At 45.9% G+C, this 26,062-nt stretch overlaps 1 protein-coding gene across 12 annotated transcripts in view; it reads right to left on the bottom strand.

Moving 5' to 3' along the window:
• Window positions 1-26,062, bottom strand: part of PUM1 (pumilio RNA binding family member 1) — a 78,926-nt gene that overhangs the window by 2,820 nt on the left and 50,044 nt on the right. For 8 of the 12 annotated variants that reach the window (XM_082329639.1, XM_082329636.1, XM_082329642.1 and 5 more), the window contains 12 exons: window positions 25,304-25,455; window positions 21,762-21,900; window positions 20,044-20,187; window positions 18,801-19,097; window positions 16,686-16,922; window positions 10,234-10,501; window positions 9,564-9,693; window positions 8,696-8,830; window positions 7,176-7,313; window positions 5,396-5,521; window positions 4,280-4,401; window positions 2,607-2,799 (listed from right to left, as the gene is read on the bottom strand). In XM_082329639.1, the coding sequence (XP_082185765.1) occupies window positions 2,607-2,799; window positions 4,280-4,401; window positions 5,396-5,521; window positions 7,176-7,313; window positions 8,696-8,830; window positions 9,564-9,693; window positions 10,234-10,501; window positions 16,686-16,922; window positions 18,801-19,097; window positions 20,044-20,187; window positions 21,762-21,900; window positions 25,304-25,455 (2,081 nt within the window). Of the gene's footprint in view, window positions 1-2,606; window positions 2,800-4,279; window positions 4,402-5,395; window positions 5,522-7,175; window positions 7,314-8,695; window positions 8,831-9,563; window positions 9,694-10,233; window positions 10,502-16,685; window positions 16,923-18,800; window positions 19,098-20,043; window positions 20,188-21,761; window positions 21,901-25,303; window positions 25,456-26,062 lie in introns of those variants that run through there. The other 4 variants (XM_082329641.1, XM_082329644.1, XM_082329645.1 and 1 more) reach the window with 3 other exon arrangements.

Below are 26,062 nucleotides of genomic sequence, written 5' to 3'. Positions count from 1 at the left end.
TCAAGGACTTCTCAGCTTCCCCTGCTCTGCCGGGGGCACAAGAAGCTGGGAGGGGGCACGGCCAGGGGGGCTGACCCAGACTGGCCCAAGGGCTATTCCATACCATATGGCGTCATGCTCAGTATATAAAGCTGGGGGAAGAAGAAGGAAGGGGGGACATTGGGTATGACGGTGTTTGTCTTCCCAAGTAACCGTTACGCGTGATGGAGCCCTGCTTTCCTGGAGATGGCTGACCACCTGCCTGCCCATGGGAAGTAGTGAATGAATTCCTTGTTCTGTTTTGTTTGCGTGCACGGTTTTTGCTTTGCCTATTTAACTGCTCTATTTCATTTTACTTCAATTATTAAACCGTTCTTATCTCAATCCGCGAGTTTCCTCCCTTTTACCCTTCTGATTCTCTCCCCCATCCCACTGGTGGGGAGCGAGCGAGCGGCTGCGTGGTGCTTAGTTGCTGGCTGGGGTTAAACCACGACACCACCCCGCCAGCACGTTCCTTCAGTAACGCAATTACCGCGGACTTTTTCCTCTGCGGTGGAGGCTGCGGACGGGCGAGGGAGCGGGCAGACGGCGGTGCGCCGCACGCCGCGCTCCTCGGGCGGACCCATCGCCCTCCTCGCTGCCTGAGCCAGCACTGGCCCTACAGCTCCCATGGGAAACCCAGCCCGAGCTCAGCCTGAACAAGCAGCTCAGCCTCTAACCGTTTAAATTCCTATTTCAGTTCAAGGACCCATCTCGTAATGATCATAACTTGATGCCTTGGCCCTCCCCGCATCCCGTTTCCGAGAAGGGCTGACTGCTGCTCTCAGGTTAAGGAGGAGAAAAGCTCCCCGGGTCCAGCAGTTCATTCCTTGTTCCATCTTCGTTTCTGACTTTTTTTTTAACTGATAGAACTGACTATTGAAATTACTTTCCAATATTTTTTAAAAATAAAAGTGCCGTCTTTAACAATAACAAACTGCTTGTTTGTACTCATAGCAATTTTCACAATCCAAAAGCAACAGTCGATACACCCAGTTTTCCCAGGCTTTCATTCAGCTCGATAACGTAGCCGAAATCTTCATATTCAGTCAGTCCTATTTAGCTGTCATGCCAGTTCTATTTTTGACATCCACACTGATAACCTAATTAGCATTTGATTCAAAAGACTTTGCTTGACAGCAGAAAGAACATGTCAGTGAAGATCATTCATACATAATTTTTTTTTTTTAATATATACATATCTATATATAGATTGGCAAAGCTACAGGTCATTCTGCTACAGTTAAACTGCATATATCCCTTGCCATACATTTATATTTAATTATCTTTATAAGTTCTTTTGGACTAATACAGATTTTGGTTTAAAAGAACTACTCTGAATGATTCCTAAACCTCAGAATTAACCTCCCTGAAGATTCTTTCAGCTGCCTGTATGTTGTCTCCATACTGATCAACTGCCTCGTGTAGGTAAAAATCAGCTCCCTTACACAGGTAACACCCACTTCTTTTTACAGAAAAATCGCTCTGTCCATTTTACTCAAGGATTCTTAAATATACTTGATTTCATTGGGATTTGAATACCTGACGCTCTTCACAGTTCCTCTTAAAAATAAATAAATATGGGGTTTTCCAAGCCAGCATTAGTCAGTATTTTATTTCTCATAAGAGGTCTAGCTGTAGCTACTATTTTTCACAAAGTAACGGACCCTAAAACGTGTGACTGAAGAAGATAATCTCAGTTCCACTGCATGTTTAAAAGCATATTTTTTTCCGTTCATTACAACTATAAGGGCCTGCAAATGTGACCTTTAAAAGCAGGAAAATGAAGGCATCACCTGATTTTTAGAGCTTCCTGCCCTTGGGGCAGCAGGCATATAGCCTTGGGAGGCAGGACTGGCAGCGATGCATAGTTAATTCCAAAGCGTCTTCATCTTTGACAAATATTAATTCCTGAAACTGTTGTGCATTCAAACGCTGCAGCACAATGCTAAACCGTGGAAGTCTCTCATCAAAACCGTATTCAAAAGCGAGCAACAGAGAATGTGATTAATGGCTGCCGGCGCAGACGCTACCGCGAGACGCGCGGCGCGCGCGGTGCCAGCAGCCAGCCCCACCCTCCCGACCGGGGATGTGAAGCCACAGGGCAGCGCCGGCAGCCCCCAGAAACGCAAGCAGCGGGTCCACGCTCGGGCTTCGGGCGTGTCGAGGTCTGGCTCGGCTCCACTGAGCGCATAAAGCTGCTCTCATCAGCGAACGCTGTTCTCAGTGAGGGCAAGAGTGTCGTCATCGCCAGACCTTGGGAGGGTCCCTCGCGAGGCACCAACCCGAAGGCGCTGCTGCACTAAGTCTCGGTGGTTTTGAGCAGCGTTTGCTATGCCACGAGTGCAGAACTAGGTTACTAGGTCAGAAGAGATTGCTAGAAGCAACCAGCTAGTTTTAAGTCCAAACAGCATCTCGTTATTTCACATTTTCATATTTCAGCTACTACTGAAACATGCTACTTTGAAATACCTCCATCGTGGGGAAATTCTAATGGCAAAAGCAATCATCTCAGCCTTATTTTCTCTCCACGACCAGTGTGGCAGTGACAAGCCTTACATCCTTATCAGTCGATGGCAGCTGCTTACCTTGTGCATGACAATCTTCCGCTGAGCTGGCTCTGCCACATCGATCATCTTCTGTACCACGTAGTTGGCGTACTGATCTTTCATCATGGTGTATAAGGCACTGTGAGGGCCATCATTCATAGTGCACACCTCATCGATCAACATGGCACGCTCCGTACGGGAGGCGTGAGTAACGCATTTCTCCACCACGTTGCTGTAACAATAAGAGAAGGACAATCTGTGAGCACGCAACATCTCCACCGGGCTTTCGCATTCAACCCCACGGAGATCTCTCATGCTTCCAGCAAGGGCAGACCATTTGGGAGAGACGTATGTGCTGGCACAGGAGTTCAGCAATGTGAAACAGAAGGGCAGTTCAAGGAACTTGGGATCTGAGTGGGAATTTGGGTAAAGGACCAGTTCAGGTTTTATTTCACCCAAATTTGTGCAACTCTACAATGATGCCGTATCGGAGATCAGCGTCTGTTCTCATAGTGTGCCCACTGGAGAAGCAGACGAGTTGTTCTTTGTTTGGTTTTCTCAGTACTGGAGCTTGATGGGAACGGAGGTCCAAGGTTAGAACAACAGGGAAATGCTTATTCAGGAACGAAAGATCTTAGCAGAGGCAGAGAACTTCCAAAATTCCTGAATATATTAGATGACTAGCCTCTGCTCTCCAGAGAGCCAAGTTAAATAGGATATAGGAAAGGGGACAGAGAGTTTTGCTAGTCTTCTGCATCCCTGACTGAATCACAAAATCACCAAGCGGTTTGCCACAACTCGTGCTCAGCTCAGGGGACATCCTACGCTAATTAACGCTCCATCTGCAAAGAGGTTTAGAAAAAAAGAGCAAGGCAAGTCAGGGAGGAAGAATCTGAAATAATAACATTAAGACCATGCTCTTCTAATTCTTGTTAATGTTACACTTCCCTTGTGTCCGTAAGTATTAAAGCACTATTTTACTAATCGTAAAAAGGTGAGAATATTAAGCCTTTGAAGAGCTCAGCCTTCGTGTTCAAATGGCTAGAAACACACACAAAAGGAATTTACAAATGTGGGAAGTATTACTTCATCTTGACATCCACTAAGGCACCTGGATTTTGCTGCTACCCACGTGTAGCTCTGCAGCATCTGGACTAACACCCTCGGACTGCCGCGGCTTCCCTAGGAGGGTATCATTAGGCATGCCTCAAAAAAGGACTGCGAGACTTAGCATACCAAGAGCAGAGATTCTTTGGTGAAAAGTGGGATGAAAAAGAATTGTTGCTGCATTGATTTTCCAAACTCCCTTGGGGCTTGACACAGCATCCCAGAGGCAGTGAAATGCTCTTATGGCATGTTGTTATCCAAGGCATAGTGACCACTTAAAAAACACCAAAACAAAACAAAAAAACCCAACGCACATGAAAACTCTTGGTCAAGTTCAGGAACCTGGATTAGAGCTACTCTTCCACATCTTCATCCTCCTTCATTACAAGTACAACTTACCTTGCCAGTCACTCATTACAAGTACAACTTACCTTGCCAGCCACTCATCCCAGTTTACAAGCAGTTATAAATAGCACTCTGTTGTTAAGCGAAAAGTTAGTTTCACCTCCCTTCACCTACCTACACCCCACCCCTAACTCTTCTGCAACTCTAGCATGTGTCCATGCTCCCACGGGGCGTGGAGACTTTAAGGAACAAATTCATACCTAGCAAATTTATGTTGACTCAACACGAGCACGTTGCCTCTAATTTCTGCTACAATCTTGCTCTTATCCTCAGGCCGACCATGTTCTAGTACATGCTGGATAACATAGTTCCCATACTGATCCTGTTTGAGAGACAGCAGAAGTGTGTGATAAAACGTGGACAGGAACCATTAATATCAAACTAGTTCCCAATGTGCATTAAGACTTACAAACTTGAACTAAACACTAATTAAAATATCTACTGTATAAATCATGAAATACTTTCTACTTCTACAGAAATGTGCATTCTAGAGTTTTACCAGGAGGTAAGATACTACATCTTTGTACCAATTATAAAACTCAAAACAATTTCCTTGAACATGAAATGTCAATACTCCGCTTATTTCAAGTTTCTTTGCTTTCTCCAGGTTCAAACATACTAAATCACACATCCTGGAAGGCTGTGCCAGGGTTCTAGCTACGGGAGACTGTCCTTATGCATGTTCATACTCCGAATGTGTGTATATTCGAATCACAAGATACGTATTTTCCCCGTTCACAATACCAGAGGCATGACCCGATGCCTCGCCTCCGTGCCCAACCTCTTCCCACTTTCCACGTGCTAAATACGTGAGCCTACAGGACGGGGTCCATCTGCTGTTATATCCATTGTGCCCCAACAGCAGAATCCTAGAAAAACAAGTTCCTGGAAGGACTGCAAGGAAGAGGAAAGGCAGCCAGGAAGGGGATGTGTGTAAAACCAACACATTTTAAGAACCCCAATTACCTGGCATTTTCTTCTCCTAGAAGTAATCAGCTCTTCGCATCAACTCCCTTAAGATCGTACTTGCACTGTAACTTCTGGAGTGAAGCGTCAGGACGTGCACCCCCTCAATACTTACTTTCCTTTTTGAAAAGGATCGTAACTACAACTTTGATACCTGCTGGATATTTGCACATAGCCAAAACCAGTCCTGGTCTGCCATGTTCCTTCCCATTCCTCCTCAGGAACAGAGTCCCTGCATTCAGACGACCCCAGCAGCACTACAGCTGCAGTGCCAAATAGGAGCTTTCCTAGTACAAAGCAGTAACCAAGAAACATCTCACAGCACCCACATTCCCCCTTCCCACACTGACCTGAACAAGCTGCTCGGTGTGTTGGTGAAGCTCCTCCAAGATGGGAAGGGTCTGCTCAGGAAGACAGTGCTCGAGGATCCTCTGGATCACACGACAGCCATAGGGATGCGTAGACAAGGCAAAAACCTGCGTTCAACAAAGACAGGCAAGCACAGGCAGCAATGCCTCTGTTAGTCTTTGTCAATCCTAGAAACCTTTCGGAATTAAATGAACACACGGTGGTTTGTCCCGGGCACGGTAGGTAACGTCAGCTTGCAGCACGGCAGCTCCAGACAGCGTAAACCGAAACTGGAAACATCTGCTCCCCACCGCCACAGGAGCGGCTGGGTGATGGCAGGCACACCACAGCCCTACCTGTGCTTCGGCTTCCCCGTTCATGGGACAGGAAAACAAACGGCAAAGCCTCTTGATTAATAAGAGCAACACTGGGACAGCCAAGCATTATTAGAAGCTGTGTTAAAAAACAGTTTCAGAAGAATAAATCCTGTTTGCCAGCTACCTATTTTAAGCTATGTAAGAAACGGTATGAACCAGAAAGGTTAAAAATGCTCAGCAAGGGATTTTCCTCAACTATTTGGATTTGTTTAAAAGCCTTAACTGCGCTTAGCAGAAGTGACAACAACGAACCTTCTTTCTCCTTTCTAACGGATTACCAAATCTGTTGGTAAGAACACGACGCATTTCAGCATTGCTGCAGTTTTCCGTCTAAAGCACAGAGTCCTATTTGGTTGCTTAAAATTAACAGAAGTAGCAAATCCAAGCACTGAAGTTAAATTGACAGTCTACAAATTTTTAATAACTATTGAGTAAACTGTGCAGGAAAACAGGACTTGAAGTGCAATTAACTGCAGAAAAATAGTCTTGTGGTGGCAACTTTAATCCTTCATAGGAAAGTTCAGATGAAACTGGGACGGCTGGTCAAAGAAACGTCAGTGCCATCAACCAAGTTCCCAGCGGCATTTCTGCCTCACCTAACTCCCTAGTGGAAGGTGCAAAGCTAAACTCTAACCAGCAAATCTGCTGAGCAAGTTTCCAGCTAGAATCCTGCTTGTTTTGACATAGCCAAGCAAGTCCCCACTCTCACAGCTGTTCCAGGAGCAGCCAAACTAATAAAGCCTGGTTCCTGCTATAAAAACCCCGGGCTATCCTCACATCCCCGTGGCAAAACCCTCAATACTTCAAAGCCCCCCTCCAAAACCAATTAAGTTGAAGCTGGAAACACCCAAACCAGCGCTTTTGTAATGGAAGACGAGCTGACTAGAGGCAGAATAAAGCCAGCTACGCAATTAATATCCAGGGCATCAACTCAGGAGAGGATACCAAGGAAAAACTGGGAGAACGAAGCACAAGTAACTGCCCTTCTCTAGATGAAACTCATGTTTTTTCCCTGGGCCAAGACCCTCGGGAAACAGCAGTCCTCTAAGCCATCCTCCCAGAGAGGATCATAATGAATTTTACTATACCCATCACAAAACTCTGCTCACCACCCTTACTATGAAGATGGATTACTGAGAAACTTGTTTTCCCCTCCATCAGCCAAAAAATACTTGATGTTCCAGGAAAACAGATTTTTGCAAGGATGCTTTACTGCGATATACCTGCACAACAATGGTAACAGAGACACGACCAAAGTGTTTCCAGGCTCCCTAACACTTTCAACGGATGCTTGCTAACATTTGAAATTCAAAATATTTGAACAAGTTACAGCCACTATCATGCTATTCAAAGCAACATATAAGCATACACGGAATTAGAGTCAGTATCTTGGTTAAGGACTTACCTGTCCCTTAAACGCATCAATGATAAACTGCAGGGACTGAGGCTGCACACACTCAATACACTTCTGCACCACATGATTACCGTTCTGGTCTTTCACGCACTTCAGGACATGGCCATCCAACTCCCGTACCATCTCATTCTATTAGGAGGAGAGAAAGACAAACAGAAAGCACCACCAGGATTCACGGCTGATAAATGCAGAGTTTTCACTGCTAAACGTGGTAATGAATATGAAAGGTATGAAGGATGCGCTGATGTCTTTCCAACTGGAAGTTTTCCAGTGGCCAAGTGCTGAGATGAAGCCTGCTGTGCTACAGAAACCACCAAGAAAAATGCTAGTACAAAATGAAGGTGAAGCACTCAATTCATGAATCGAGTGCCCTCTTACAAGTTAAGTATCCAAATTTAAGAAACTGTACTGCTACACAACTTTACTGTGCATCCCCCATTCCCTCCTCTGCTCCCCCAAAAGAGAAAGCAAGCTAAAATGCCCCAACTTCACAAACTTCTCACGTATCAGCTTCATATGTCACTAAAATGGGGTCAGCACTGGGATAAGAACTAGCTAGCATTTTACATAGGCAAGGTCATATTGCATGATAACTAAGGAAACCGAGAAGATAAGGTTTAGATATGACTAAAATAACACACATGCAGGCTAAAAGATTCACAATCAGAAAACAGCGAATGACAGTTTGGGGGAATTTAATGACATTACAAAATTGGCCAAGTTCCGTTTTGCAACTCATACAAAACCAGGCATTTCAGGAGTACAGCGTACCCCAAAACACCATTCTGGAAGAAGACAGCCAGTAAATCCTCGGACCAGAAGTGCCAGAGTTCGGGCCACCACCCCCGCCCTGCTGACCAGCGTCTCACCCAGGCTCGACCTAAAGGGAACGGGCATTCCTAAAGCCCGTTTCAGTTTTTTAATTCAATAACCTACATTGAGATTCTTGTATTACGATTCCTAACACCTTTATTAGCTAGCTTGCCTAGCGTATTTTTTCATCTTAATTCATTGTTCATAAAACCCTAGAGGAAGTCCTTTATTAATGAGCTTTGAGCGGGACTCTGGCTATCACCCACGTCTCTCCAACGCCAGGCGCGGCGCGACAGGAACTAGGAGCTCCTCGTACGCCTCACTGCAGGAAAGCAGAATACTGACCCACATATCAAAGCAGTGATAGCTCAGCGAATATTAAAGGCAAAACTCTGGCACTGCTTCCTTCAAGGGATTTAAAAGTATCTTCTAATTCACTATCGTTCTCAGTTTCCCCTACACACATAATCTGATTTCAGGGAATTAACAGAGAACCATTACCAGTTAAGTGGAACGAGGATATAACTGAGGCCCAAGAACGGTGTCACCAACTTATCATGCACATAAAACGTACCAAAACCATGCTATAAACCAAACCAAAAGAACAGCAGCCACAAGAGGAACAGAAGGTCGCAGTTCAGGTCACCAAACGGCAAGGAACGTTAAACATCAAGAAGAAAGTTAAAATTGAAACTTACAATTACCTGCTGGTCTGGGGGAATAAACTCAAGGGCCTTCTGGATCACCCTGCAGCCGTACATCTGCAGAGCCAGGGACAGAACGTGCCCACGGATACGTTCTGCCAAGGCTAACTTCTGTTCCAGGCTGCCAAACTGGGAAGATGAAAACCAATCACTACAAGCACAAAACCCTCAGGTGGCCAAGCGGCACGGCAGCCCTCCCATGCCAAAGTGTGGAACAAGAAACACTGTGCCTACTGAAATGAAAGAAAACACCAACCACGCCTCGATGGATGCGAACAGGCACAAGCCCGACGCCTGCGGTGTGTCTGTCAGACATGCCCGACACGTGGAACGAACTCCAGAGTCAGAGGCGTTGGAGCCACCAGGGCGACACGTGGCCGTTCACTAACCCTGGACAGGGCTGCTATAAAATTACTGGATAAAAGAACCACCAAGGCTTGGAACAGACCAGTTTCAAGAGGGAGAGATGGGCGTCCGCCCAACCTCCTGGTATGAAACACAACACTTTCTTCCAGTGGATGCTCTTCACCAGAAAAGTTTCTTTTGTTCCTAAACATGCGAGTACTGACAGCTCAGCACAGCGTCCCTGAGAGGTCTTGGTGGACCTACACCTCCTGGGTATGTTGCTAGTTATCCCTACACCTTTTGCATCTCAAAGCAAAGTGTTAGTTTTCAGATTAAGCTTTGAGTCCCACACCTCAGTCACCCCAACAGGACTGAGGCAGCAGCCTGTGGGCAGGAGACAACATCCCTGTTGACAGTTATCCATCGTTTTAGCCAAACAGAAGGGTTTCTACGAGCTCATCCACTACCTCAGGACAGCAGGCATCTGAGTAAGACTTGCAGGGAAATGCAGACTTACTTCAAAGAACTTCTGGATGACGTAATTTCCAAATACATCGACCATCAACTGATAAGCTGCCTGGAGGATCTCGTTGAACACAAGCTGGCGTTCTGCTGGGGTAGCACGCTCCAGTTTCAGCTGAATAAACCTGAAAAACAGGGCTGGTGTGATGCCACTGGCATATATGGCCCCAACACATTTGTTAATACAAAGCCATTCAAAAGCTTCATACACTGAGCTCTTACAAAACACAGATCTTCAAAACACAGCTGCCCTATCCAGCTATCCAAAACCGCGGGTGGTCGCAGCCATGAGGTCCATGGCCACACGTCATTGTGTGTACCCCAAAAATCTCTGCATTCCAAGCAAAGCGGGTCTCGGGAGAATAATACAGCAAGGTCTCGCATCCAGGCGGCTCTTTAAAAGGAGTTAAGCTATGCGAGTGGGACTAGCAAGCAAATTACGAAGCAAGCAAGCTCCTCGTCAGAGGAGGGACTCCCGCTATCAGCATTTGTACCCAAACAATCTTTCAAAAAGTAGGGTCAGAACGTTACACTACTTGGCTTTTCACACCTCCTTTTCCCTGTTCTGCCTCTTTGCTTCAGGACGTGATGCAAACTGCAAACCAGCCTAACTCAAAGAGCAGCGGTCCCAAAAGCTTCCCACAGCGCAAGGTTTTTAATCCCACCTGGATCCATGCTGATCTTGGGAGAACTCCATGATGTGACCAGCAATCTCCCTCAGCTGTAAATTAGGGTACCGGTTATTGCGAAAGTCTTCAAGCAGCCTGCTTCGGCCAGAGGGCATAACGTCGGACATCCCATAGCGCAAGCGAGATGAAGGGAAGAGCGTACTGCTGGGGCTGAAGAGGCTGGAGGCACTGCTTGCGCTGCGGTACTTGGCTTCAGCTCCAGGAGCAGCAGAGATGTAACGGCCACTCCCATTCGTGAGCCCTCCTGCGAGTCATAAAAACAAGAGTATTTCACAAAATGAAATAAAGTGGCCGAGGGATTCGTTTACAACCTGTGCCTGCCATTTCACTTCTAATCACTCCTTTTCCACCGAGGTGGGTTTCCGACATGGTTTGGCTAGGAAGTATTCTCAACTAAGCTGAGGGAGCTGCCCCCAAATGATTTAGCTGAGGACGTGTTCGAGCGCAGTTCCTTAGCGTGGCACCGTTGTATTGTTAGGATCAGCTACAGATTCAGCAAAGAACAGACTGTACCAACTTCTGTTCCCCACTCTGTGTCGAAACCATCTAAAACAGATGAATTGTCAATTCCACCACTTGCTAACTTGCTGTTTCTAATTACCTGATCCTCCATCCTCCGTTTTTTTTTCCACCTATCCTGCTGCCGTGCAAAGGACTGATTTAAAAGAAGCATACTGAGGGCGGGGACAGAACTAAGACAAAATTAGATAAGAAAAAGGCAGCAAGACGCAAGTACAAAAATTCTGGATATAAAAACCAAATCACTATTAAATACAGGTAAATACCAATGAATTAAAAACAATAAATAAATACTTTAAAAAACCCTGTGCTTTCACAAATGCCCCAAAGGTTTTTATCCACATTAAGACAGCTGCTGAGTTACCCAGTAACAGGTATGGGGAGCAGGTAATGCTTCATCTCATAGTTAGCAAACCGCAAGTGTTGATAGGAACCAACTTAAACCTTGAAACGCTGTTTCCTTGCCTGTAATTTCTCGAAATTTGCTTCCGAGCTATGGCAGAGGACTCTTCCCTTTCTTGCAGGGCTCGGGATCCCTCTGCTGGTCAAAGACCGCAAGATGCCTTCAGCGAGTATGGTTTTTCCTGGGTGGGACAAAGTCCTCCCAGGAAAAATGTTCTTACGGCATGGGAACCTGCCACCTGAAAAGCCAACGTGAGGCAGCGAGGGCAAACCACCTGGAAAAAAAAAAGCTACAAGAAGTCTTTGCAAAGGAGGGAAGATCTTCAAGGCCATGATCGGTAGGGCTGTCTGCAAAGAGACCAGACCCTCTCCTGGCAGCTGTGCACATGACGGTGTCTGTAATAAAAATATTAAATAAAACAAAAGAAGAGCTGAGGGAACTGCACTCCTCTGCCATCAGTGCCTGAAGGAAGCTCCCGTGCAGGAAACACTACATGAGGATTAAGTGTCTGATAACGGCCTAATTAAGTTCCCCTGGCTCTGAGCTGGGCAAACGTGTTCTGACTTCTCCCAAGCTGGTGCCAAACCTCAAGGAGAAGGAGGCTTGAGAGCTTCTTGTTCACATCTCTTTCTTATGCTACCTTCCCAATGGCGTGGCCATCATCGTCTCCATCCACCCGACTTCTTAACTGAGCAAGAACTCCGAAAGGTGACCAAGTGATATTCCTTACTGCTGGAAGGACCAGGACATTCAAAGGAACAGTAAATCACCTCTCAGGTAAAGGAACCCCAACAGCAACAAGCTGAGCAATGGCGTACTGACGTTTTCCATGGCATTCGAAGAGCTGAGAATTACTGCTTGTTTTTTGAAAGCCTGGAGCAAGTAAGAGTCATAGCACTAACACACTGAGGTGGAAAACTAGCTCCTGATCACCTGCAACCAGGTGTGAGAGGAAAGGGTTTAGCACACAGACTGTTATCACCTATGCCTTATCTCTTAGTTAAGAGGGAAAGCACAGTTTGTGCAAAGTCTTCTCTGTCAGAGGTTTTCTGAGAAAAACCTTCTCGTGTTTTTGGAGATTCAAAATAAACATGAGTTACTCCAGCTTTCTACCCATCTCTCTCTCTCTCCTGATGCTGACTGCAGGCCTCCCCATGACATTCAACATCCTACTGGGAATTAAGAGACCATGTAGGGGACAGCTTTCCTAACCTAAGCAAGTGCTTCTGAAACCCATCTGTCAACCACCAAAGGCCAGAAACCTTGGAACACCTCAAGCTCCTTTGTGCCAGTGTGGCTGGGAACACAGTGACTTTGCCAGATCCCAGGCTTCAACGGGATCTTACCAATAACCAGAATGAAACAGCTCCTTGCTCAAGCGCAGTACGCGGAGGCTGGAAGCTCCCGAAGCTCTTAGGGACGCTAGGGCAGAAAAGGGGCAAAAACCCCAAAGAAGGGACAGGACTCCTCCAAGATGTTGGCGTTGTTTCTCCCACACCCTCAGCCACAACAGCCTTCAAAAGGGGGTCTGCAAACCGTGTGGAGCCACCCGTGCTAACACCACGCTGCCCGCGCAAAGCACTTGGCGCGCACACGACAGCAAACCGGCGCTGTGTGCACTACACAGAGGTTGCACAGAAGGGACAGCTATGGGGTGGTTCTGTCTCTGAACATATCGACCATATTTTCTTAAAAGCATCTGGGATATGTCAGGAAAAACCTGTATCTGGGGAGGACAAAGCGCACAGACTCTATCCTGGGGACTCCAAGGCGGATGCGTTACTCGGACTCACACTGTGGCCGTAACAACTGAGCGGTTCCTATTTTGCAATGGTAAGCCATCGTCTCAGCGCTTGGTGCTTGCTGGGACACTCGAGACAGATGTTAACCTGAAAGAATTACTGATTTCAGGGAAAGGAAAGGACAATGAAAGGATGAGTCGAAAAGAAAACACAGGGGAAGAAACACAAAGGCTGCTGTCTGAGAACAAAACACTTCTTAAGCAAGCTTCCAGGGGACTTTTACAAGGCCCTCAAATTGCTCTGCAACGCAGGAGTTCCCGCTATGAGAAATGCCAGAACAATGGGAAAAAAAGGAAGATGAAAAGACGGCTCTGTGAGAAAGCAGGCGGAGGAGACGTCCCCGCTGCTGTCCCCCACGGAGGGCCCAGCGCAGAGGCGCCAGGCAGCGCCCGCCCGGCCAAGGGGACCCCACGCCGCCTCCCCGGGGCTGGGGAGGGCAGGAGCCAGCAGCCCCCGAGGCCCCCCAGTGTCACCGCCCCAACCGGTCACCCCCTGCAGCCCAGTGCCGGGCTGTGCCGCCAGCCGCCCGGCGCGACGCAGCCCTACAGCCCTCCCAGTCGGTCACAGCCAACTGGTTATCAACTCCCCAGCCAGTTTTCCCAAAGACCCTCTGATAAATTAAATTCCCACGTGCGTGCATCAGCTTCCTCACACCGATCCCGCCTTTTAAATTACAGGCTGGCTACAGTATGGGGCAGCTCTCTCCCCAGCAGCTCCTGCAAGAATATCATAAAATTAAAATAATTACTTATCCGCTGCAAATCCTGGTCCCCATTCCAAACTGGGAAAACCCCAAGTTGGAGACTTTCGGCCCCGGGCTGCAGCGTGGCAAGTGTTCCTATTGGGACCATGCCAGCTACACAGGCACGAGGGCTGACAAAAACTGCTCGTGGGTCTACGCGAGCTCATGTGAAGTGTAACCTGGCCAAAAGCAAATTTTATAATTAAAAATAAAAAAATTATTTAGTAATGTGTAATTCTACAGTTTGGATCAATACTGGGGAAGAAGAGGGCCCCTGCTGCTTTAGCACCCAAAAGCGCGTATTCATTTACAGTTGCTTTATCCCAGCTATGCACCGTTGCGTATGTCACGTACACCTTTGACTTTAAAGGATGTGTTTAGCTCAGCCTTCCTCCTCCAGTAGTTCTTTTCCTAAGAACTGGCTGCCTGGTTATTTCAGGTACTCGTGATTGCCCAGACGTTTCACAAGGTGACTTTACAACACCAGAAAAAAGCCTAGCTTGATAAATACACACCATTTTTCACAGCTGTAAGCTTTCAGAAAGCCAGAAGAGCCAGAGCTGAATCTTTACACACGCCACCAACCCAACAAATGATCCACTTGCGCATCCATGAGACGGGACAAAGCCAAACCACAACCTGCACTGCACTGAACCATAGATTTGCTGCTTCTAGGTCAGGTTTAATGCCAGCTTCTTATGTCATTGTGGAACCCTGACATCAAAGTTACTTGAGTGACTCCCCCAGGCTGTGTCCCCCCACGTACCACAGCGGCTGGACGCGGTTCTAAACCCGACGGCTCTAATTTCCCTTTCTGCAAACGACACGTCTGGGGGTTCCCATCTGTCCTTTCATTTTTAGAGATTCAGAAAAATACTCCTCGTCCTCTTTATCACAAACTACTTCTGATATCACTCCCAAATAGAAAAGGCGTCAGCCTCAAGCTGCTTATAAGGAAAAACAATGCCTGTGCTGTTTTTATAGCATTAAAACTTATTTTATAACCAAAAGAAAGTACAACGACATGTCACGCTGTCTTCCATTACAGGTGAAAGAGAAACTCAAAAAAGAAAATGACCTTTTAGGGATTTCAAGGTGAGAACCACACAAACGCAGAGCTGTTCTACATGAGATTTTTCTTGCAGCATTACCAAGCATGGAGGAAACCTGGCTACAAGGAGAGGAATATTTTGTCAAGACGGGAAGACCCACGCTAACTGCTCTGGGGCACAGCCCGTTTCTGTAAGCGGTAACTCCGCTTTCTTTCCAGAGTTTGTTCTCGAACGGATTAACCTTTCCAGTAAGATTCATTCTTTTGTTTGCCTGCAGGGGCAACAGACTTTTTCTAGTGCCAGGTTTGGAATCCGGTTAGTCTTCAGCATTAATTTATTGTAGCTATTTAACTGTCAGCTTAAGGACTGTACAGCTGCATAAATAAAGCTAAAACCCCTTCCAATTCTATTAAAGCTCTGAACAAGGAAAGATGGTAAATCAAAAATTGATCTCGAGAAATCATATTTATTACTATTTCATGCTAACCTTTAGCCAGCATCAAATTTATCACACACACATGTAATAAACATGATAAATATATTATTTGATGAGTGTGTATATGCATGGAAAACTGTTCCAATAACCAAAAGTTTTGTTAAATCCAGAGAGATACGGGACAGAACCAAAACAAAGTGATTTTTTGAGCAAGTACTAAATTATCTGGTGCAGATGCAACGAATAACCTATCTTGTTTGCTTACGAGGCCTGGAAACGAAAACTTCAGGAAGTTCAGATGAGGATTGCTTTATTACTTAATATTTGCTTTATTTATTTTAAAGATTTACTTTATTATATGTAAGAGCTCTGGGCCAACTAGAAGCTCTTCCAGAAGATGTGGCTTGCATAAAGTAACGTATCTTACCAAAATTAAGAAAGCTGCTCCCATGCACTAATGTGCTTCTGATAAAGCCACATTGACAGGAAATTTTCAGAAGCAAACTCACAAAATCCTCAGCTAAAAGCTAAGTACTGCTCCAGATAACATTGCACATTTTGGTTAAAAGGAGAAACTGTAATCTAAGCCCATTAATTTATTATTGAAAACTTCACAGGTATTTTAAAACATTTGACAAGTTTAAGGACCAGCCCTACATATCCATTTTATTCAAGGATAACAAACAATCGGTGCTGTTACCGAGACCTGCGCAAGAAAAACAGTTTGTTTTTAAACACTTGGAAATGTTTTCCATAATTCAGAGATGAAGAAACAAGGAGGCAATACAGAAACCTTCCTGTTTAACAGCTGAACCACTGCAAGAGACAAACACACAACGTCGGTGCTACAACGCTTCAGCGTTTCACCTACTTCTGCAAAAGCAGGGACCCTGCCGCAGGAAGGAGCGCGGCAGGGAGGCAGCAGGTACCTCGCCTACCCAGCAGCGGGGCGCTCACAGCTCCGCACCAGGGGAGAGCAGGACACGGCGGGGCTGGAGCGTGGCCAGAGCAGGGCAGCGAGGCTGGGGCAGGGGCTGGAGCACAAGGCTGGGGAGGAGCGGCTGGGGGAGCTGGGGGGGCTCAGCCTGGAGAAGAGGAGGCTGAGGGGAGCCCTCATCGCTCTCTGCAACGGCCTGAAAGGAGGCTGGAGCCGGGGGGGTCGGTCTCTGCTCCCCAGGAACAAGCGATGGGACGAGAGGGAACGGCCTCAAGCTGCGCCAGGGCAGGGTTGGGTTGGATATTAGGAAAAATTTCTTCACGGAGAGAGTGGTGAAGCATTGGAACAGCCTGCCCAGGGCAGTGCCGCAATCACAGTCCCTGGAAGTATTCAAAAAAACGTGTGGATGTGGTGCGTAGGGACATGGTTTAGAGGTGGACCAGGCAGTTAGGTTAACGGTTGGACTCAATGATCTCAAAGGTCCTTTCCAACCTTAATGATTCTACAATTCTATGACAGTGGCACTGTGGCTCTTACCCAGGTTTAGACTTGAAGATGATCCATGTGAAGATAAGGAAGGTGGTGGAGTCTGAGAGTGGCCAGGTCCTTGGCTGGGCAGAGGCATTCCCACAGGTCCAGGAGAGGAGGAAAACCCAAGGCCATTATAAAAACTGTGTCCTATAGGTGTCAAACTGCTGGATGTCCTCTTGTACAGGTCGCTGCTCCCTGTAAGGGAGTCTCGGCGGGAGCCACTGCCCGTGTTGGAGTTAGCAACTGGAAAGAGGAAGAGACCAAAATTGCGTGATGCCAACAAGCTGCCCGACAACCGGAGAGCTGGAGAGCCAGGACAACCGCACCTATTAACAACCTCACTGCACCAGCCTGTTCTTTTCCTGAGGGTGTTGCATGTGCCCAAATGAAACGCATTAATTAAAACCACGCTGTTAATGATCAAGCAGAAATCCTCGATTTAAAAAATTAGCTTGAATCCTGTCTTTGCATTTAGTTTTCTAGTTTTTATACCAACAGAACACATCGAGAAATACAGCTCCAAAAACCTACAAGCAGAAAGATCAAGAAGATAAAAATCTACCTAAAGGAAGCGACAGAACGAAATGACAGCAAACAGGTTGACTTTTGGACGCAAACACTTCACGCTTTGCTTCTGAACCTTCAGAAGAAGGTTTGCATACTTCAAAGCTCTTTTCCCCCAGGCACATCACTTAGTTTAACAGAAGATATTAGATCGCCCTACAAGCATTGCCTCGTATTTATTCTTTGGCCATTAGAGCTAAAACAAATCCAACAAGAGCTTTTATCTATTCGTGTTTACTTAAGAGCATGTACAGCTTCGTGTACATTTACTTGAAATCCTTGTGCTCACCTTTCATTATATTAGAAAACAGCTCCTGTTTGCACCAAGCTTTATTGAGATGGAAATCAGAATTCAATTTAACACATAAACCCAACATTTTTTTGAAGAGTTGTCTTGACAGTCAAATACAAACTCTTCAAATGCACTGTCAACTTGAGGAAAAAAAATCAATTTTGTATTAAAATCTTGTTTAATAAATAGTGAAATTGTTAACTGTAATGAACTAATCATTTTTCATGAGTGCACACAAGTTCTAGAAGCAACAGCCTCACATTTTTATTCATCGATTGAGGGAAAACAAGTTTGTGCATCTTGGCATTGAGCGACCTAGTAATTGCATTCAATTCGTTAAATAAACTGAAGTGAAAGAAGGGAATGCTGCGTTTACCTGAATCCAAGATGGTTCAAATTCTCAGGCTGGGTTTAAGAAAAGTATTTAAAATAACTTCTATTTAAAACCGTGATTTGATGCAGTGACAGTATGTCCCGCAGACTTTTCTGGTGCAGCAGGTTCGAAAGGCATGTTTTAACTTGCCCTTCACACCAATGGAAGCAGGGAAGTTCAGGACGTAATGACTACCTCTGAGACTAAGCAGTAATTAAAACAATTGTTCCACTTCAAAAAAAACAAACCTAAAGGAAAAAAAACCCAACCCACAGACATCTTTCTGTTTTGGTTTTATTCTGAGAAAAGTCTTTGTCTCTAACTGCCTAACAAACAAATGAAAACAAACCATGTATGTAACATTTGCAACCACAATAAGTGACCTTTTTTGGTGTGTGATAGAAACAATTCCCAGAATAAAGCATGGAAACCACCTCAGATCAGCTTTTTTAAAATCACGGAAAGTTACTTAGCCATTATTCTGAAGTAAGAGTTAGCAGGCGGATGGTTACCACTCTGGAGCCAATTCCTGTTGGTCCAGTATCTCCACCAAGCACACGCAGGTAAAGGCAAGAAAATGTAAAGCTGTTTAAAAAAACTTAATTTGTAGCAAAAAGGGGACGACTGATAATGCGTATAACAAAACAAATTCATTACTTTGGTACTTCTAACATATCATCTACTAAAAAAAGTTTCACCAGAAAGCGCTGCAGATTTGGAAAGCCAAAGTAGTCCCCTCAAGGAAAATTTCCATTTGGCCTCAGACGGATGAAGCGGGGGGCTCAGCAGCTCGGTGTGCCAGGGCCAGCTCCAGTGGCTCGCAAGCCCCCTGCCTGCGTTTGGAGCTACTTGCTTCTCTCCTTTTTCCCCATCAAGAGCCTGCTGTTCTTACCTGCTGTCCCAAATCCTCCCAGCGCAGACCCCAGCGTGGCACCGAGAGAGCTGCTGCTTCCGAACCCCAGGGAAGTGTTGGCAGGCTGGGCAGAGCCCTGAGAAAAGAGCGAGCTGCTCTGGGAATTGCTGCTGAGAGAGTTGTTGCCGTAAAACGAGCTGGACGCCAGGTTGTTGGTGGGCTGCTGCTGGGGCTGGGGTTGGGGCTGCTGAGTTCCCAGAGGGCGAAATGGTCCGTTTGTCGTTCCTGCCAGGCCGCCCGCTGCACCGTTGGCCGAAGCTGCAGCCGCTGCAACTGCTAGAGAGAAAGTAATTGGAAGCATAGACTGAAAAAGCCATTTTGGTAGCAGTTTGGGAAGTTAAAACTTAGCAGGTTCCTTTCAGTTACTCTAGATTTTCTTTCCTCTCAAGATGAAAATCTCCCTTGTGCAGCAAACTCTGCATAAAGTCTCTTTGCTTTATATCTGAGCTCCGCAAGTCCTGCACAGAGCCACTGAACACCAACAACGCCCAGTTGTTATTACTGCTGTTTGTATTATTAGAGCTCCATAGATCAAACACCCAAAAACGTTCCCTTTCTCCCAAGACCTAAGATTCAAATCAATACAGCCACGCACTTAGCAATACCCAATTAAGCAGCACAAGTTTTGAAATACGCAAAATTGTCCTTTAGTGCACACAACGCAATCCTGAGGTGCTAAGAACATCAAAACCAAGTCCTTTTGTTTTTCAGCCGGTTCCAAAGTAAAAAAAAAGGCAAAATAAACAAGAGCTACAAGGAAACAATTAAAAGGCCCTTTTCATAATCTGTTACTAACACTGGCAAAGAGTGCTTACACGCACAAATTCTGGCTGAAAAATTGCTTTTAAAGCCTTGAACTCCCAAAGAACCCTAATAAACCCCAAAAAAATGCATGGCAAAGGCCAGGCGTGTAACATTTTATGCAAGGTGATCATTTGAGAGTTCTACACAGGCTAAAACCTTTTATTATGTGGGAAACCCAGATGCCAGCAGACAAATTTAAAATAACTGTCATGCAACTCTGCAAAATAACAGAGTTTCTGTGACGTTACCTCTCTGAGGCTGCCCACAGTGAGCACAGAGGATGTTCTCAACAACAATCCCCGCAACGGATCTCGGTGAGGGCAAGCGCGGCGGCGTCGCCAGCAGAGCCCAGAGGATTTCAGGTCCTCGGGGACGCCAGGGACGGAGCAGTTTTTCACTTGACGGGACTGGGACTCACCTGCTTGCGCCGCGGAGGAGCTGATGATGACCGGAGCGGGGGCTACCAGACGGACAGGGGCCCCCAGGCCGTTCCTGGCCCCGGCGTTCACCACGAGAGCACCAGTTTGGTCGTAGTAAGCAGCAGGAGCCAGCACTGGGTAACCTGAAGAGGCAAAGGAGAGGCGCACAGGTAAAGTAAAAGCAGCGTAACACACGGCAGATCGAGCGTCTTCAGGTGAGTATGGCGCAAGAGAATTTTTAAAGCAAAATCTGAATGGAAAAAGAAAAAGCAACAGCAGCTCTGCTTCTCCTGAAGCAAAAAAAAAAATAAATCCATATTAACAGTCTATGACCTTACACTAGTAAGACTTCCCAGTGCTTTTTTTTCCCCAAACCTACTATACCAGCATAGCCCTCTGTGTAAATTCAGTTATATGAATTAAAAACAAAAAAAAGGTCTTAAAATACAAAAGCACTATTTCTTTTCCCTTATAAGTACGACGTGTGCGACTTGTATATGCGACCACAGAGCACTTCCAACTCTCCCACTGTATGCTGAAGTTGTTCAGTGTGCACGCACGTGCAAATGAGATGTGGGACTTAAAAGTTATGTATTTTCAGAGGTAAGTGCCATAAAGCATTCTTTAATATATATAAATAAAAACTCTTCAATCAAATACGCTGGTGATACACAAAGCAACAGATTTTCAGTAGTCTATAGCTATTTAGGTACCTCGCTATGTCATTCTACCGTTAAATAAAACTTTCAGGAAGAAAGTGAAGTGATTCTCCATGGTGGGGTCACAAGGAGAATGTTCTCCGTGAATATTTGCTTTGCAAATATAAACCCTTAAAACCCCAATAATGCAGATTTAAGGAAATCTGCAGACTACTTTAAAAACGTGCATGTCACAATTCACTCTGTAACTTAATACAGCGACATTCTTAAGCTATAAAAAACCCCTGTGTAACAACCATGTGACACTTCCAGTGAGGAGACCCGAGGCCAAAATAATCCTGTTCTCTTACATTTGACCAGCAGGACATAATTCCACATTATTCAAAAAAATACTTACGTTTGCCCTTTGCCATTACAATAATATTCTGTATAACTGAACGTCAAAAGCATTTATACCACACAGCCTTGTGGATCAAAGCTAAAATTCATACAGGAGCTCCCCTCTTGCAGAATTATAAATCACAATAAAACCCTGCTTCCTTTCATCCATTTTCCTTTCTTGTTTTTAAGCCACTAGTATTCGCCTGGAAGAAATTATGAAGGGGAAGTCCTTATGCTGTTAAAGTCAAGCACCTGGCAGGGATGGAAAAACAAGGCTAATGAATAGGACTAAGATACCTCTCAGGTTTTAAAATAAAGATCACAGAAGCTAGCATGATCCACAGAAAAATCTGAAAGCGACTTCCAATAGGAGCCACCAATCCTTTTGGGTACGCAAGCAACCAATGCACCGTACAGCAAGACAGCTGATAACTGCTGTTTGCATCTGTGACACGGGGACCTAAACCCTTCAGCTTAAATGCTGCATAGGTAGTTAGGTTCACATCTAACAGCCTCTCGAAAATGCCTTCTACACCCCCAGATTAAAACCAAAAAAACAGTAAAACGAAAACCCTGCTGAATGCCAGGCAAACGTGACACCACGCAGAGACCCAGGACAGAATTTTCGTTGATCTCCCTGGGCACCGGAGAAGTCGCAGCTCCCTCGCAGCCCCTACCTGGCATCCCCGCCGCCAGCCCTTGTCCAAAGGCAAGGGCCGAATTGACGGCTGCAGCAGCCACCAGCGGATCAGTCTGCTGTCCCTGCTGGTTCTGATTTGGGGTCAAAGGACGCTGACTGGCTCCTCCGCGTAGGACCTGGAGAAGACAGAGAAACATGGATCCGTTTATTTTGGGACCCAGGAGCAAGCCGCAACCACCAGAGGCTTGCAGGAGCATCAGCAACCATCTAGCTGAAGTTCTTGCAGGCAACGGCGGCTTTGTCACAACCAGCGTGTGACAACCCCTCCCCTTTACTCAGGGCAGAGCTGCCTCCGCCACCACGAGCCTTCACACTACTACCATGGGTAAATGCAGAAGACCCCATTTAAATAATACTTCCCCTCTCGGGCTTAGTGAGCGTAATCTGGAAGCGCTTCATCGTTTGATCTCTTTGGTTTCTTGATATACCTTCAGTACTCAGCCTCCGTCAGAAGCGTTTGCGAGCCATCTGCCCCATCCCAGACAACATTTTGTCTCTGCCACAAAAGCGCCGCTGACAGCCCACTTGAGCAGAAACCTTAAAAAGCCCAACTTAAGAGCTGGGGGCTGATGACACGAGGTGACAAGGGTTTTTCCAAGCTGCCAGCCCCCGTAGAAAACAGCGACCCAGTGACACGACACTTACTCATCGGAAATAATGACCAAAGATCACACACCGTCTTTTATATGTAGCTCTTGTGGTTTAAGCACATGTTGCTCTCAAAAGGGAAGATGGCAAACTGACCTTTCCTGTAATTACCTGTGACAGGCTTTGTTTGCAAAAGCCTTTTACTCAAAGCGGTGATGCAAGAGTCTGCACCCACCAGCGAGGTCAGCTTATTAAAAAAGCCGTCCTTTGGTACTCGGCATGCCTCGCTGCAGAAAGTAACGTCGCGTGTGTCATCCGATAAAAGTTATTAAAAGCAAAAAATGACTTTGCGCACTGAGGGACTGGGACAGGATCCTGAAGCTGACTGATTCAGATGTGCGTCCCAGTCTGCCGTCGCTGATCAAAGCCTGAACGTGGACTCTTCAGCCCAGGGAGCCTCAAAGCTGCAGCCCTTGGTAAGCGCGCGCCGGGCAAGGGCGCTGCGCTGAACACAGGCGATGGATGGCAGGCGCCAGGAAGGGAAAACATTGGCCTTTTATATAAATACGTTGTTAAGATGTCGTAAGCGTCACAAATCAACTGTCCCTAATCATCGCTCTAGGTTTCCAAAAGATTTGCCTCAGCACTTCTTAGAAAAACTTCATCCAAAAAATATACGCTGTATCCTCTTACAGATGGAAGGTTTGCACTAAAAACAATACCCGTGATCCCCGCTCATGCCTGCTTCATGGCTATAAGAGTAAAGAAGAGTATTATAAAGCCTACTGATGACAGGTATGTTTTATTTTAATAGCCTAAGCCTTTGGAGAAGCTCTCTTAGCCCACACCTTCCTTACGGGAAAGGCTCCCAGTTTGAACGCCAGAGCAGAAGCGGCTTTAACGCACTCCGATGCCGTTTCACCTGCGCGCGGGGGCGTGCAGGAGGTCCGTTCAACGCGCTCCTGCCCGTGACCTGCCGCGCGGGGAGGTCTGAGGAGTAACTTTGTCAGGAGCAAAGTGTTCTCCTCCGATCACTGGTCCAGAATCGCTGGTGTGAAAACATCACTGCGTTTATTATCCAAAAAGGCTTTATAATACTACCAAACGCTGGGGTTTTTGCTTTAGTTTTCAAAGCAGAATAATTCAGAATAAATTCAGGTGCCATTGCTATCTTCTACAGCTGCGGTCTCAAACGCAGAGGAGCAGGCAGGCCGGCCTGGTGTTACAGCGCGGAAGGACCCCTCTCCCCGCTCGGCGGGGGAACGAGCCCACCTTGTTTCCAAGGAGGAAGCGCTGCGGGACAGAGGCTGATAAAACCGTACAAAGCCGAGGCCAGGCGAGGACCAGCGCCCAACCGAACGCCAGACAAACCCGCCGGGGCTGTGCCGGAGAGCCGGCCGCGCAACAGACCCGAGCCTGCTCGTGGACACCCGTCCTGCCGGCCCTTCCGAGGTCCGAAAGGAGAAAAGCAGAGTACATCCAACCGCGTGCCCCAGGGGAACAAGAACCAAAGCAAGGATGGTGGGACGCCTCTCATCATCCTTAGCGCTTAACTACACAGGTTTAGCCACCATCAGTTTAGTCTGAAAGTTTGGATTTGTTTTTTTCTTAAAATGCTGGTTTAAATAGCAAGCTAACAATTTGCACTCCCATACACCTTCATAAAACATTTATGAGGGCTTTTTGTTATAGTAAAGGAAAGAAGTTATTGTTCCCTATTAATTCTCATACCAGTCTCTCCATTTCCACCTTCTGCTCCAGTAGTTGCCAGATTTACATTTGTGTCATCTGCATCAAAGGCCTAACTATGACTGAATACCAGACCTTTAAAATGCTTTTTTTACCTAACTGAAGTTAGGAAAATTAACCTACTTAAATTCCAAGTATAGAAAAAAAAAAAAAACAAAAAACCCAAACAACAAACCCTGAACAAGAAATCACACAGTGACTGACCACAAAGATGCACAGCAATGTGCAACAGAAGAACAAGTCCAGGCTATATAATCCAAGATGCTGTCACTGCCAAGGGATTAAGACAGAAGAGGTGGATGATGCAAACCCCATCCAGCACACATCATTCGCAAAGTAGGTAAGGCAAAACTTCCCCTTCTCAGCTCCCAGTGTGACCTCCTCATTGGTCCTTTTTTTTTTTTTTAAAAAAAAAAGCAAGTACCATTTAAACAACAGATACCAGTCTCAATATTCATCTCTAACACACTTAAAGGGGTGACAGTAGATCATATGAAAAGCCTTCACTAACTTCATTAATTTTGGTGGTTTAGGTGTCAAATTCTCCAAATTTTTGTGCAGACTAAAGCAAAACAGCTGCACAGTTCAAAACAGCAAATTCAGTGTTTTCTTTTCATGCTCATCTTTTGTCTCCAAGTCCTCACAGGGATACCAAACCAATTGATTCTGCTGTTATTTCGACCCTTTTAAAGCTCATCTTCATCAAAAAAAGCGTCCTATACTGGACAGCACCCTGAAGATAAGAATACGCTCATCGACATTTAGTATTTGACAGACGTTTTCGTTGTCTTCGTGGCCTTCCAGTTGCAGCGATGGGCACGAAAACAGATTGCAAGATGCCGATTTCCACTCGCACGCCAACAGCATTGCGCTTGCTGCTGGGTCGCTCAGCGGTGTTCGCAAACTGAGGAGATTGATTGTTTTCCAAAGCATTACCACGCAATAATTCACCACCACAAACGTACGCGTGCTATCCTCCACGTGCATGGTGCAGAAATGGCATAACAGAATGTATAGGTGTTTATTCTGCTTTTTTAAGAGAGGCTAAAGGCTCTTCTCCTCAATTACAACTCGGCATCAGGAGCGGTCATTGAAAAAAAAAAAAAAAAAAAAAATCGTGGTTCTTCAAAGCTGCCGTGTTCCCTGTAAAGGACTCGATGTGCACAGCATCCCACCCCTTACCTGTTGTTGGCCCTGCTGGGTTTGCTGAGTGGTCTGCTGATTTGCCGAATTAGTTGCAGCGGCAGCCGCGGCGGCTTGCTGCTGGAAGAGACTGGCAGGGTAAACTCCCCAGGGTGTAACTCCATAGTACTGGTGAGGAACAACCGCCGGACCTGAAACGCGAGGGGAATCAGTGAGCTTCTGTAGCCTGACAAGCGTTACGCAGCAAACTGTCACCGAAAGTACCTGCTCATCGTATTTGGTTTAACAAATCCTATTTCAAGGTGATCTGCTTTAAATCCTTTGCAAATACGGAAGGATTCTGGCATTTGTATTATTCATTTTTAAAAAGCTTAGAAGTCAGACCTGAAATTTCATCTGCACTTGCTTTTACCTTATTGGATGATGTCAAATTCTGCTACCAGCGATCCTGTTGAAATTCCATGTTTTTATTGTTGTGCCCTAATTTTATAGTGAAGGAGTAAAACTTTATCTCTAACCAAAAGAGAAGGAAACTTGTTGAAGCACAGAGGTATGCAAATCTCTTCTAATCTCAGCGGACATTCACAGCTCAGTGACACCTATCATTTAGCTCTCTAATAAATTAAAAAAACCAATAAACTCTTCGCAGCTGGATAGCATCAATTCTCGAGTGTCTAAAATGTTATTTTTCTAGCCACTCACTCCTACTTTGCATTCGCAAACCACCTTAAAAGAGCCTGCATGATCCTGTCTCTTTTCATATTCCTTCCTCCTCAAACTGCCAGCTACATTTAAGAG

This window comes from Platalea leucorodia (genome assembly GCF_965183815.1).
Source record: "Platalea leucorodia genome assembly, chromosome: 18".
Taxonomy (NCBI): Eukaryota; Metazoa; Chordata; class Aves; order Pelecaniformes; family Threskiornithidae; genus Platalea; species Platalea leucorodia.
This window is presented reverse-complemented; position numbering and strand designations above follow the sequence as displayed.